Below are 15074 nucleotides of genomic sequence, written 5' to 3' on the forward strand. Positions count from 1 at the left end.
AATCGAATATTAGGTGGGTCCGAAAGAAAATATTGGCCGGTATAAGTTATATTTTCCTGTTCTGAGTGGAAATATTCATTACCGAGGGAATTTGGATATCGAAATCGATAACTCCGATTGAGTTTGAATGAATTGAATATCTAGAACTATTTTCTATTTCCTGATAATTTTTGGGTCGGCCCGGCCGACCCTGCCGACCCTGACGAGCCGTCACTGATGAAATGCAACTTGAAAAGTTAGTTGATTCAACCATAGATTAGATCTGAAGAAATGGCATAATGGTAATGATCATCGATAAGATTTGTGGCAATGATATACGCAGTTGAAGATAGTGACATTTGTTAACTGGAAAAGTGAAAATTTGCTAGCCGAAAAATGAGATTCACTAGCTGGGAAAGTATGAAGTCGTAATGATTCGCTTCTCGACTGTTGTGATGGTTAGAAATTCATAGATAACCTACCGATTGTGAGTATATAATATATTTAATTTTATATTCCTATAGAAAAATTTTCAGATTGCAGTTCATCCAGGATCTAGATATTGCTTCCGAATCTTCCGTTACTACCGAAGGTAAAGGAAGAATTGTAGAAGTTTCCATCATTCGTGTTCTATTAGTTCGATATTGATGGAAATCAGTAGATATGGATATTCAGATCGGATAATAAAGTGAGTGTTTACAAAAATATTTCAACTCTTTTGGGTGTAGGTAAGCCTTGCTCATGCGCAAACCTGAAATATTTTCGTTTTACTTGTGAAAATAAAAATGAATAAATAAAATTTTGATGAAATCTATGTGGATATTTGAAGAACAGGTTCCATACGAGTTTATGCTTTTTTGAATATGCAGTGTGCATGTTGCGGGTTTGTCTATTAGAACTTCTTGGAAAATAAATATATTACAGGACAAAATATAACGAATCTACCTACTACTGGATGAGGATGAGGAAACAGAGTAACAGCCATTGCAAGTTTTTTTTTTTTGTTGAATGAATACGTGCTGGACATTTGTGTACTCACACGTTTTATATTTTCACTTTATTATTGTACATTTTTATTTGTTTTTCTTGACATGAGAAAAACTTCTGGAGAATACATCGGGTAGAATGAAAGTATTTCCATAATATTTACACATGAATCGGATAGATAAAAACACTGCAAATTGTAAACGTATTATAGGTTTATTTATTCGCTTTATTAGGTATATCATGTGATAGCTCTTATAAAAAATTCAATCATTAGAGATTTGAACTCAGATTGATTAAAGCCATAACTACTGAAACTAGCGGCAATAATATTGTAATCAGAGTATTATAAGTAATCGTACAATCAACACATGTTCTCAATTTCATTAATGTTTCTTGGAACTCTGTCGATCTACAATAATTGAATTTAAAACCTGTATTGCCATGATAGTAGACCGGTACTGAATATTGATTCTGATTTTACTGATCAATGTCGTTCTGCACATCCTTGTAACATCATTATCTCTTACAATTTATCCGTATCCGATTCAAATGAAATTCGCTATGGGTATATGCCGTAGATGATCTCATACAAAATTCAGCTTTTCCAGATAAATACATAGGAGTACGCTTTGAGCAAAATTGAATTTCCCGGAAATTGCATATCTCGCGTCTTACTTATCGATATTACTGAAAATTGGTATAAATTTTCGGATCCGACTAAGATGAAATTTGATTTGGGTATTTGGCGACTATAGTTTGACAGTTGAGTATATCAAGATGTGATGACATTTTTGTTCACTAAGTTTTGGTAATTCAACATGAATCGTTTAACGCCAAAACAACGCTTCTTAATTGTGGAAATTTACTTTCAACAAAATCTGTTCGCGAAGTTGATACAACATTGCACCCATTTTACGGTCAACATAATCTGCCTAGTGAACAAACAATTTTTGCAGTTAATGATCGTTTTCGTAGTAATTTTGCTCTTCGTGGTTTAAAACCATCAACAAGGTAAAGAAATGTACGTACCGAAGAGAATATTGCTGCTATAGCACAAAGTGTTGAAGAAGACGCCGAAATGTCGATATGTTGCCGTTCTCAACTTGTTGGCCTTTGTCTTTCGAGTACGAGGAACATTTTACGTAAGGATCTTGGCTTATAAGCGCCTATAAAATACAGCTCGTGCAAGAATCAAAGCCAGATGGCCATCGTTTACAAAGCATTTTTGCTGATTGTGCTAATTTGAAATTGGCCGAAGATGAGCATTTTTACCGAAAAATTGTGTTAAGTGATGAAGCACATTTCTGGTTGAATGGCTTCATCAATAAGTAAAATAATAAGTAATAAATTATATGGAGCAAAGACAAACCTCAAGCCATTAACGAATCATCATAACATCAATTAAAATTGACTGTTTAGTGGGGTTTACACGCTGGCGACATCATCCGTCCTTATTTATTTCGAAATGAGGAAGAAGTTGCAGTTAAGAAGAATGGTAGGCGCAATCTGGTCATTCTGATTGATTTTTTTTCAAAAATGAAGCAGCTGAACATCGACGATATTTGGTTCCAACAAACTTGCCATACAGCAAGTTCAAACAACAATTTATTGCAAAACCCATTTGGTGACAACTTTATTTCCAGAAGTGGTCTAGTAAATTGGCCCCCTCGTTCGTGCAACTTAACGTCTCTCGATTACTTTTCATGGGGCTATGTTAAGTCATTGGTTTATTCCGAAAAACAAGCAACTCTTGAAGCATTAGACGCCAATATTTAAGCCACCATTGACGCCATACGGCTAGATTTTTGGGACAAATTGAACTCATCGAATGGACTATGTAACTCATAGCTGCGACGAACATATGCCAAAAATCATGTTTGAAAAATATATGACATAAAATCATCTACCAGATTATAATAATAAAAAATGATTCAAATAATATTTTTGTTTCGTATTTTTATTTTAATTTCTCATTCTTTTAAAAAAACACCCATTATGTACCGGGTTTTTCACCATAATTTGACCCCCCCCTTCAACTTTGTTACTAAAAGAGGTACAAAAAAATGTTTTCTACAAAAGTTTAATGAAATCGACTAGTGTTTTTCAAAATGATTTCAAAAAACGTAATATATACAGAGTGGCCAACATATTGATTGCAACTTCATTTTTTCAAATGGAACACTCTGTATACTCTTCTATATTTGATTAGCTCTTTTTCCCCTGACTTCGAATATATAACAAATGTTTGGTCGATATCTCTCTTATTCTGAGTACCACAGAGTTTCAAATTTTTAAAACCACCTGGCATGCTCATTAATCGGTTTTTAAGTGGTAGGTTGCGATAACTCAAAATGCCCTTTTTTGAGTTATCTCGTTGGTACCGATATCACCTACGTTTTCCACTATAAATTGGAATTGGATGATTTGGACGCAACTCCATATATTATCTCATTGTAGCTTTCTTATTTTTATTGTTCTTCACATGAATATTTCAAATTTTTCCGCTTCTAGCTAGTGCATATTCGATGAATATGAATATGATAATCGTATGTCATATACCGTTGCTAAGGAGATAACTGGAAAAAAGGCATTTTGAATTATCGCAGCCTTCCACTTGAAAACTGATTACTTAGCTTGCCAGGTGGTTCTTAAAATTTGAAACTCTGTGGTATTCAGAATAAGAGAGATAGACCAAACATATGTTATGTATTCGAAATCAGGGAAAAAAGAGATAATCAAATATAGAAAAATATACAACGTGTTGCATTTGAAAAAATGAAGTTGCAATCTATATGTTGCCCACTCTGTATATTTCATTTTGTGAAATCATTTTTAAAAACACTAGTCCATTTCGTGAAACTTTTGAAGAAAATATTTTTTGTACCTCTTTCAGTAACAAAGTTAGAGGGGGAGTCAAATTATAGTGAAAAACCCGGTACATCTAAATGCAAAACTTCATATTGAGGTAATTAAAGTTCACACATTTTAGCTGTAAGTTTTAAGAATAAACTTCATGAATTTCGTTGCCTATCATAACAAACGAGACCCTAGTCCGTGAGGTAGACGGCTAGACTTTTGTATCGCCGAGTGACTTAAGTCAATAATGCCAGACAACAGACAACACTGCCCAAGTGGAGTCTCTTCCCCCAATCTAAACCTACTCAACTATCAGCAGCAGCGCCCGATGAGGCAACAGTTGGTCCTACGCTTCGGATCAAAACACAGACCAGTTCGCGCTTCAGGTTAAGCTTCGTGTACTCGTGATGTGTCGTTCTTAACCCAACTTTTTTGTTTACATTCGCGGATTTCGGTAGTTTCGCTGGTGTTTTCCCTGTTATGAGGTACAGGGAATGGCGCAAATGTCTCGAGATGGTGAACAGGTGATTTTCATCGTTGAAAATAACAAGATGAACTTTAGAAATCGGAAAACGTTGCAGACATTGACAGTGGTGGTTTTATTGGCTTATACGATTCTGTTGGTTTATCAGAGCTTTTCCACAGGAGTAATCGACCATGAGGTGAATATCAATTAGTGTATAGATAACAGTTTGCATACTAGTGAAAGTATTTCTCAGCAATTTCGTCGAATCGTAATTTTTTTTGTTTATGTTTGTGTCGTATGATGAAAATGTATATTTTCGTGTTCAGAATTCTAGAAGATATAATGTTCTTTAAAATATGTTAAAGTGATAACTAATATCTAAAATAAACATTCACAATGTACAAGATTTCCATATTAATAACAACGAGTAGAATAAAATTTTATTATGTTTGATTGATATCCAAGGAATGTATACAATGTGTAATTTCGGATATTAACATTAACCATGTGTTATATGTATAGATAAACTTTTGGAATTTTTTCACAAGAGAAAATGTTTATACAGGATGTTCCAAAATTGGAGGTACAAAGGAAAATGAGAGATTCATTTTGCAATTAAAAAAAGTCCTATTAACATGGGGCCTCAAACGATTTGTTTTTAAAATACAGAGTGTCACTTGTAGTCGGTAGTCCTACCTTTTTGTGATGATTATATCTACCAGTTTATCGAATCTTTAATATTTGCAACAGATTGGGTAATTAAGTACCAAAACTTATAATGAATTCATCCCAGCTTACTAACTGGATCTTCATAATAATTTGTATTTTCCTGAGGATTACCTACTTGAAAATTGTTTGCAATTTTTCTCTCAAAATGGGTAGCAGATACGACAAAACTATAAAAACCAATGAGTGTAGTAGTGAACCAAAGTTTCTTTTTACTTTTTTTTTTCTAAAAAAAGTTCTGGAGGAAAGAAGCGGGCATTATTCTAGAAAAAATATCACCATGTAAATTTGCATTCATATCACATTATAAAAACTCCAAATTGAAATAGCTATGCCAGATTTAAGTTGAATATCTTGTGAAGTAAAGTGCTATGCGAAAAAACTTGAAAAAAATCGAACTTCAACATCTCGAAAACAAAGCGTTTGTGGGTCCATGTTTATTGGACTTTTTTCTCAAAATTATCCGCGGAATCAGTCATTTTCGTTTGTACTTCCAATTTAGGAACACCTGTACATATGCATTTACTTGAAACATGAGGTTATTAAATTTCCATATGCATATGAAAAAAAAAGTGTTTCCTCATGCTCCATTGAATAAAAAAAATTCCTTTATTATTTTTAACTGACAAGTAGTAATTAAACCAACCATGCCTATAACAATAGAACAATAAGACAAAAGAATTCTTTCCCAAAGAGAAGAACATCCAGCCTTTTGTGAATTTAAATAACGTTATTTATCAGATTATTAGCAAGTGTTCATACTTTCTCTGAAGGAACTCCGCAAAATTCCGTTCATTATGAAGATATTCTTCGTTTAGGGTATAATTCACTTCGATGTCACTCCGCCACTGTTTAATTTCCTCAGACAAGTGTTAACTGCTCGGTTAACTGCTTTCGAGGCAGAAAAGAGTTATTTCAGTAAGGTGGTAAAATGTCGTCTTGGTATCTGAAAATATGTCGAAAACATCCGTGGATTTCAAGGTATTTCAAATTCCCAAGCACGCTGCGATCCTCTACGATGTTGTGGTCCAAACTTACGGGATGACAGAATTAGAGCAGATTATTCGAATGATCAGAATGCTGACGACAACGACGAAGATATCTGAGATGAAAGAACGTCTTCATCGAAATGCAAAATTGAACCATGAGTCTCGATATTGTTGCTTCAATGAAAGAACTTTTGTTTAATCATTTTTCAATTGAATTCGACTTTGCGCTTGTTTTTTTTATGAACGTATGCCATGAATTTAAAGTTTAGGTCATTGAGGTAGAATTTGTGACTCACACTCGGATTCACATTGTTCAGAAAATTCCAAATTTTTTTTATTAAATGACCGATGTTTGTAGATGTCAGGATCTGGATGGATGTTTTATATATACACATATGCTTGTAACTTCCTTAAGGAATAACTTTAACATTAGAAATTTTTCATGGAAGATTTCAATTATAATTAATTGAGTTCGAAAAAGTTTTCAAGTCAGTGCTTTTTAAACTATAAATGTTGATATAATAATATGATATATAACAATAAAATCAATGAAAAGATACCTCAGAGTAATAAACATAGATAGAGGGAGCATATGTCATTTTCAGTAAGCAATTTTTGTCCCCAACATGAACTATCAACTTTGACAATGAAGCGCGCGGAAATGAAAACATATCAGTGATACCATATTTCACTCAATTCGCGAGTTTCTCCACAAAGAACGTACCTCTAATGTCCCATAGTGAATCAACCTTTCATATTATCTCGAAATATATTGAAATAAATACTTAAATATATCAGAAATTCAGAACACAAACTTCAAGCGCGCCAAAAGACGTGAAACAATCGATCACACTAGGAGAGCAAAAATTGCCAAACCTTGGATTTCAGCAGGTAGATACAGAAAATAATGAATATTCTGCTTGTTATAAATTCGACAATTAGGAAAAATATCGGATTCCAAATATTCAAATTTGCATATTTAATCGGGAATCACTCAAATAAATATATTTCATTGATGATTAAAAAAGTAAAATAACTTATTTCCGCTTTATATATTTATTTCTCTAATTCTGTGGTTATTCCGTTCATTCTTCCACATCTTGTAGAACAAAATCGTGCGAGAATATATCAGAAACGCACAGTTTTCATGGTTACATTTTATTATTCTATGTTGGTACTCCGAACTTTCCGCCACGGCTTTATCTGTCAATTCATTAATTTGCCTTAAAGAAATCAGTTCTGCCAACCAACATTTTTCAATTCAAAAATCACTAAAATATATTTATGAAAATATTTCATTAATTTCAATAAAAATGCAATGAATTAGAGAAAATAATGTACAATACTCGTACAGAAGGCTCATTCTACCACTCGTTCATTCCAAAACTCGCCACTTCGTGGCTCGTTTTTGAATTTTGAACTCGTGGAAGAATATCAATGCCTTCTGCACTTGTATTATAAATAACTATTTCACAACAATTGTTTCGTCATGATAACATGACTTCGTCAGGTGAGTATGGTAATATATTTCATTCAATATAATATACATTCATAACGATATAGTAAAATTGTGGATTTGAAAATATATCACAATCCGACAACGTAATCTAACCATGTTGGGGACATATGAAAATTGCGTATACTTCCTCTATCTATTTTATTTCTCTATACAAGAAACGACAAATATTATGCATACCTATTCTCTTGTCTATACCAGAAATTAAAATCTGACAAACCTTCAAAACGGGAAAAATGAAAACGTTTTGTTACTATATTACCTAATGTAGACTTGAGAGCTACTGCTAACACTATCAGGTAGTCCGAAATTTCACACTTCAGAAGTGATATATTGTTTTGGGTAATTATATTTGCCTGAGCGGAAATTCTTCATTCTTTTAGGTTCATTTTTATCTTAGGGTGTGTCCCATAACCGAAAGAACATTAATATTTATGAGGGTCTCTTATATAAGTCATATTCATCTCTATGTCTCCCGCATACTTGCTGTTTCCTTCAAATGTTATTGACATCGTTTTACATTCGTGAAACTTGTAACAAAAACTTATCTAATTTATGAAGAAATTTCTGCAGATGAATGTCAAAATTAAATTAAACACAAGGTTACATTCTTTTGAATCTTTTGTAGAATTGACCACTGAAATCAGCTATCGAAATAATTGGCGCATGAATGACGATCACTCAAAAGCTCCTGACTCCACGTCAGTGCTTTACTCTTACTTTTTTCGTGATTATACTTTAATTTTCTATTTTTATAATTTAAGAACGATATTTTACATGAAGCTTGAAATTGTGATTTTATTTTTACCTCCAAAATCTCAATTGAGTCTTAATTAAGATATCTGTTGCAACAGAATTGTTGGATAATTTTTTTCACTATTCTGCTCAATTTTCTATGGCTCTGACAACACTATCAACATGAAATGCACAATGGTTGAAATGATTATTCTCTCTATCTCGGAGTTTATTACTCTATGTTCTATATATTATCAAGGACAAATATCAACCCGACCGGATTTGTATTTCTTTTCTCTAATTCTGTGGTTATTCCGTTCATACTTCCACATTTTGTAGAACAAAATCGTGCGAGAATCAGAAACGCACAGTTTTCATGGTTATATTTTATTATTCTATGTTGGTACTCCGAACTTTCCGCCACGGCTTTATCTGTCAATTCATCAATTTGCTTTAAAGAAATCAGTTCTGCCAACCAACATTTTTCAATGCAAAAATCATTAAATGATATTTATGGAAATCTTTCATTGATTTCAATAAAAATGCAATGAATTAGAGAAAATAATGTATAATACTCGTACAGAAAACTCATTCTAACACTCGTTCATTCAAAAACTCGCCACTTCGTGACTCGTTCTTGAATTTTGAACTCGTGGAAGAATATCAATGCCTTCTGCACTTGTATTATAAATAATTATTATAATACAAGTGCAGAAGGCATTGATATTCTTCCACGAGTCAAAATTCAAAAACGAGCCACGAAGTGTCAAGTTTTGGAATGAACCAGTGGTAGAATGAGCCTTCTGTACGAGTATTATACATTATTTTCTCTAATTTTTATTGAAATTAATGAAATATTTCCATAAATATCATTTAGTGATTTTTGCATCGAAAAATGTTGGTTGGCAGAACTGATTTCTTTAAGGCAAATTGATGAATTGACAGATGAAGCCGTGGCAGAAAGTTCGGAGTACCAACATATAATAATAAAATATAACCATGAAAACTGTGCGTTTCTGATATATTCTCGCACGATTTTGTTCTACAAGATGTGGAAGAATGAACGGAATAACCACAGAATTAGAGAAATGATTATTCTCTGTATCTCGGAGTTTATTACTCTATGTTCTATATATTATAAAGGACAAATGTCAACCCTACCGGATTTGTATTTCTTTTCCAAAATTTGTCTTCTACGAGGTCTTCTATGATTGTGATCAGACGAACAACATGAAATTTGTATGTATCATCACCAATTGATTTTATTGTCGGTGGAATTATGAAGTACTTTCAAGAATTTGAATGCAAAACCCATTCTGACTTTTCATTAGGTAACCAATGAGTTTGTTTAATGTTGTGACTGCTTTAGACAATAATTTTATTTTTTTTTCAAAATCTATTTCTAATTTTTTTTTTCGCAGATTATGGATGTCCGGACATCCGAAGAAAAGACGAGAAGTTTCAGACAACGACTTCAGAGATATCTGTCTCGAGACCAAGACATCGAAGGGGATCTCCAAAATCTAGAGAATCCCGGAACCATGGCCTCAAACTTCATACCTGGAGAAGTGACACAAGTGACCATGAGACCTTTCATGACGGAACTGAACGATATGTTCATCAGTGTGAAGACCACTAAGCATTTTCATAAGGAAAGGCTGCCGATCATCTTGAAAACGTGGTTTCAGCTTGCCAAAGACCAGGTAGGATTTGATTGTTGAAAACACCGAATCAAATATTAAATGTCAAGTCTTTTCAGACTATTTATTTATTATTATTATTCAATGGAAAACCTTAGAGTTGTGGAAAATTTCTTTATCTCAAGATCTACGGAATCACTATTATTTTGGCAACGTAAATGATGATTGCGTCTTTTGTGGAATATCTGACTCCCAAAATCAACTATAAATCGACAAACCAGGTTTTCGTCAACTGTACGGACTACAGCAGCAATATTATCTGTTGTTCTTGAGCGTCACACACGGTTTCAATTCTTAAAATCACTTGCTTGTCCGAACAGCTCAAATTTTCACCAGAAGGTGCTTCACAACCACCCAAAGGTGCTTTAGTTTTGCGAACTAACACTGCACAATTTTCATCATTTTTGTAGTGAATTTCAACATATTCAGTGCATTGTTGAAGCTAGTATCGTTCCATTTTTAATAATGGCGTATATTTACTTGTTAAATGTCAAAAGATAACAGCTTCAAAAGTAACAGTTGCCCAGATAGCGAGCTATTCGAATTGAAACCTCTTATAGGAAAACTATATTTTTAGAGAATTTATTTACGATCTAACGCGTTTTTTATGTCAATGGGATTGGCCTAACACAGAGATTCATTCTATGTTCGAAACCAGTAAGCTCATATTAATTTTTACTATTTTTCATATAATTGGATGCGATGGGAGAAATTAAGAAACTGCTTTTCTCTATTTCAGTATCGTATTGAGTTCATTACAGCATTGTTTTCAGTTATATTTTTCGTTTTGTGGTTATCTACACTGACTTCCGATCCTATCAAATTTCTACACACTTCAATTGTCAATATAATATATTTTGGATATAGTGAATAATTTGCAACATTATTCGCAATTTCTCTTAATTCTGGTGGTATTAAATCGATTTCGTCAGAAATAATTCACGAATTTAATACGTAATTATAAATTATTTCAAAATTCGAAACGTACGATTCAAATTCAATTCCGTAATCTGTCCATTTTTCGTAACAGTCACACCAACTGCCAAGATACAATAAAAAAGGCACACGGATATAAAGTGTGTTTTTTTAGAGCTATAGAACTTTAAATCGCAATAAAAGAACAATGGATTATTCTATTGACATGAATTTTATTTATCCGTAGGATAATCTTGTGGCATTACATTTTGAATATGATTTCTGGCATATGACCGCCACGGCTGGCTCGGATGTAGTCCAATCTGGACATCCAATTTTCGATTACTTTTTCCAACATTTGTGGCCGTATATCGGCAATAACACGGCGAATGTTGTCTTCCAAATGGTCAAGGGTTTGTGGCTTATCCGCATAGACCAATGACTTTACATAGCCCCCAAAGTAGTCTAGCGGTGTTAAATCACAAGATCTTGGAGGCCAATTCACAGGTCCAAAACGTGAAATTAGGCGGTCACCAAACGTGTCTTTCAATAAATCGATTGTGGCACGAGCTGTGTGACATGTTGCGCTGTCTTGTTTAACCACAGCTCCTGGACATCATGGTTGTTCAATTCAGGAATGAAAAAGTTAGTAATCATGGCTCTATACCGATCACCATTGACTGTAACGTTCTGGCCACTTGAAGAAGTATGGACCAATGATTCCACCAGCCCATAAAGCACACCAGACAGTCAGTTTTTCTGGATGTAACGGTGTTTCGACATACACTTGAGGATTAGCTTCACTCCAAATGCGGCACTTTTGTTTGTTGACGTAGCCATTCAACCAGAAGTGCGCTTCATCGCTAAACAAAATAAAATGGACGTAGTGCGCGATACGTATTCCGCACAGAACCATTATTTTCGAAATGAAATTGCACTATTTGCAAGCGTTGTTCAGGCGTGAGTCTATTCATGATGAATTGCCAAACCAAACTAAGAATAAATCACTTGACAGCTGTTAAATCGGTCGCCATCTTGAACAGTAATGCCAACTTAAAGTTATATACCTCTATAAAAAAACACCCGTTATATAATCGGAATTTCGCATTGAATTTCGACATTATTTCACAAAACTCGATTGAAATAGAGAAAATATCGTCTAATACTTGTTGCAGAAAGCAATTCCAACACTCATGAGTGTTGGAATGGGAGCCCATTCTACCACTTGTTTTAGAATATAGAATCGAAATCTCCGATATTTGTCTGTTAGGGTAGTGCCCCCAAAAGTGGGTCCCCCGTCACAGAATTCAACGGGGTCAAGTTTTGCAATCAGATCGATCTGTGGCCCCGATAATAACATAGAAGAGAGGAGTAATCGACGCGTGTTTACCCGTGGGAAGTGCAGCTCCCCGGATTGAGCCATGTTTAAATCTCTCCCCATCATTATTTGTTCGTGGACCCCCATATTCGGTTGCCGTCAGACGCGATGCGGAAAATCACTGTCGTTAATTGTGTTGGGTTGTCAATCTGGGACAATCCGCCACCCTCATTTTATCACTTGCGGCCCTAACGACCCAATAAAAACTAATGAAACGTTTGGGTTGCCAGTAGTGAGAAAGTTCCCTTAATGATGGGATATTTGCTCCGCATTATATCGATTCGTTTCTGTTATTGTAGAATGTGGTGGATCGTTAAAACAAATGAAATGTATGTTTTTTTTTTAATTTTTCCACGATCCAGCTTTCTGAATCAATTACTGTATCTGCTTACAGTATCTTGTTTACTAGTAGCTAGAACTACAGTGACTTGATTAAACACAGTGGCGTTCAAATTGAGCCTAAAAAATGGCGAATGGGATCATAGATTTCAAGAATGAAATTGAGAGAACTGAACTGACACACGTCAAATCAAAATTATACGCTCTATTAGTGTGACGTCACACACTGCCATTTTTGGTTGTCCTGTCAGTGTTCGGTATCCAAACAAATAAATTGTCATTCAAATTAGTACGGTGTCGTTGAAGGAATTGGCTTATTTTCATAAATAAGAGTATTTGAGGAACGATTTCAGTATTAATCGATAGACAGAAGGAACGAGGTTAATACCAGTAAGTTTGAATCCTGTATCATTCCCCAGATTTTGTAAAAAGCCGTGTTTATTAGTTGAACTTCAAGTTCGAACTTACTGGCATTAATCTCGTGCCTTCTGTCTATCAATTAATAGTAAAATCGTTCCTTAAATAATCTTATTTATCAAAATAAGCCAATTTCTTCAACGACAACGTACTAATTTGAATGACAATTTGTTTGTTTGGATCCAGAACACTGACAGGAGAACTAAAATGGCGGTGTGTGACGTCATCACTAATAGAGCGTATTGGGCCTGATAGTATTTGATTGTGTATAGAACAAATTTATTCAACTGAAGAATACTAGAGTAACTTAATAAAGTGGGCCATACATGTATGGAGAATGTAAACAGAAAGTCGCCATATTTAGGCTCAGCCAATCAAAAACGAGACCACGCTTGTCGCCACTGTGGTTTATCAAGTCACTGTAGCTAGAAAGAAGCCTAAATTACTTACCGATGTCTTCATAGTAAAGGGTTTTTCAATAAGAGGTTTCATTTTGAATAAGCCGCTATCTGGGCAGCCATCACTTTTGACACTTTTATCTTATGATTATCAACGAGTTGAAACTACGCAATTACTGAGAATGGAACGCTTCAACAGCGTATTGAAATTGTTAAAATTACCATAGGCATTTGAAAGCATTCGATCAGCCTCAGTCGCAGATTTCTTCATATTAAAGCAGAAAATTTAAAATTCCACAAATGACCAGAATTTGGCTCGTAAGCTGACATGTTTAATCGAGAATAACTTTATGATGCACACACAAATTGACTAATATTTCGATGGCGTTGTGTTATCAAATACCTAAGCTTATTGTATGACATCTACGATCTATTCATTTCGACTACCACTTACCGATACAGCGATCTATTGCAAAACGGCGGAAGCAAAGTTGTACACCTAATAACTACAAAAATGGTGAGAATTTTGCAGTCACAGTTCGCAAAACTAAAACACATTTGGGTCGTCTTGAAGCACTTGGTGTTAAAATTAAAGCTGTTGGGACAAGTTAGTTATGTGAAGAATCGAAACCATTTGCATCACTCAAGAACAATTGAAAATATTGCTGTAGCCCATAGCATTGAATTGACGAAAACCGAGGTTTTTTGATTTCTCGTTGATCTTGAGAAAAAAGGACTCTATACAGCATTTTGAATAAAAATGCTTAAAGCTTTTAATGGTCAGTTCAAACAAAAACTCGAGCCGGTCGTTTTTGAAAATCTCTGTTATACATATTATTTCTTCGAGAATAATACATATATGGTCTTTTGGGAATACCCTCTGATTCCCACCATTTCAAGTGCTAACCAAAATCAAATAATGTTCACATCATGAAAATTATCATCGTTGATTTATCCAAAGAGCTTTTGATAAAGGTCAAGTGTGCACACTGTACCCACAGTGAGATACAGAAAGTAATGAACAATAGGCTTCTGGTTATGCCCCATAGAATAGACCGAATTGACGCGTGTGGTACCCGTGGGAACTCCTAACCCCTAATTGCTCATATGAATTATGGTACAGGAGGGAGTGCCTGTACCCAAAGTTGTGCTTAGATGAGGGGGAGTCCTTTGAAATTTTTTCTTTGTTGTTCATGTGTGACAAACAATGTTTTTCCCTGTGGTTGTCATAGACAAAAGCGGAGGTGAGTGCCCTTTGGAAATGTTTTGTAATGTGTACACAGAGGTAGATGATGTTCAGGTGTAGTGTTTGGGAGTTAATTAAACTGGATTTAATTCTTCGTAGAGAGAAGAATGTCTAAATAATGATTCATTCGAATTTCTCCTGGAGGTTAGATGCTTTTAAATTCGGGAAGAAAATTTAAGACCTCGTGTCGCGGCAAGAGGATTTTGCGAGAGAGCATATCCATTGGGAAGAGGCTGATTGGGAAAGAGTTCTCTTCACAGATGAGTCTACCATTGTGATCGACGTTCCCATGTGTACAGACGTCCACATGAAAGATATGCTCAGTGTACTCTTTCCCAATCAGCCTCTTTCCAATGGATATGCTCTCGCAAAATCCAAACGCGCCCTTCGATTAACTGGGGTAAGAGCTGGGCCTCTTGCCGCGACA

At 34.7% G+C, this 15074-nt stretch overlaps 1 protein-coding gene across 1 annotated transcript in view; it reads left to right on the forward strand.

The window, feature by feature from the left end:
- The first annotated feature begins 4141 nt into the window (after positions 1-4141).
- LOC123679797 (fringe glycosyltransferase) overlaps positions 4142-15074 on the forward strand; it is a 159064-nt gene continuing 148131 nt past the window's right edge. The window contains exons 1-2 of the mRNA XM_045617287.1: positions 4142-4484; positions 9676-9957. Of these exons, the coding sequence (XP_045473243.1) occupies positions 4317-4484; positions 9676-9957 (450 nt within the window). The 5' untranslated portion in view covers positions 4142-4316. The remainder of the gene's footprint in view (positions 4485-9675; positions 9958-15074) is intronic.

The sequence above is a fragment of the Harmonia axyridis genome, chromosome 5, assembly GCF_914767665.1.
Source record: "Harmonia axyridis chromosome 5, icHarAxyr1.1, whole genome shotgun sequence".
NCBI lineage: Eukaryota > Metazoa > Arthropoda > Insecta > Coleoptera > Coccinellidae > Harmonia > Harmonia axyridis.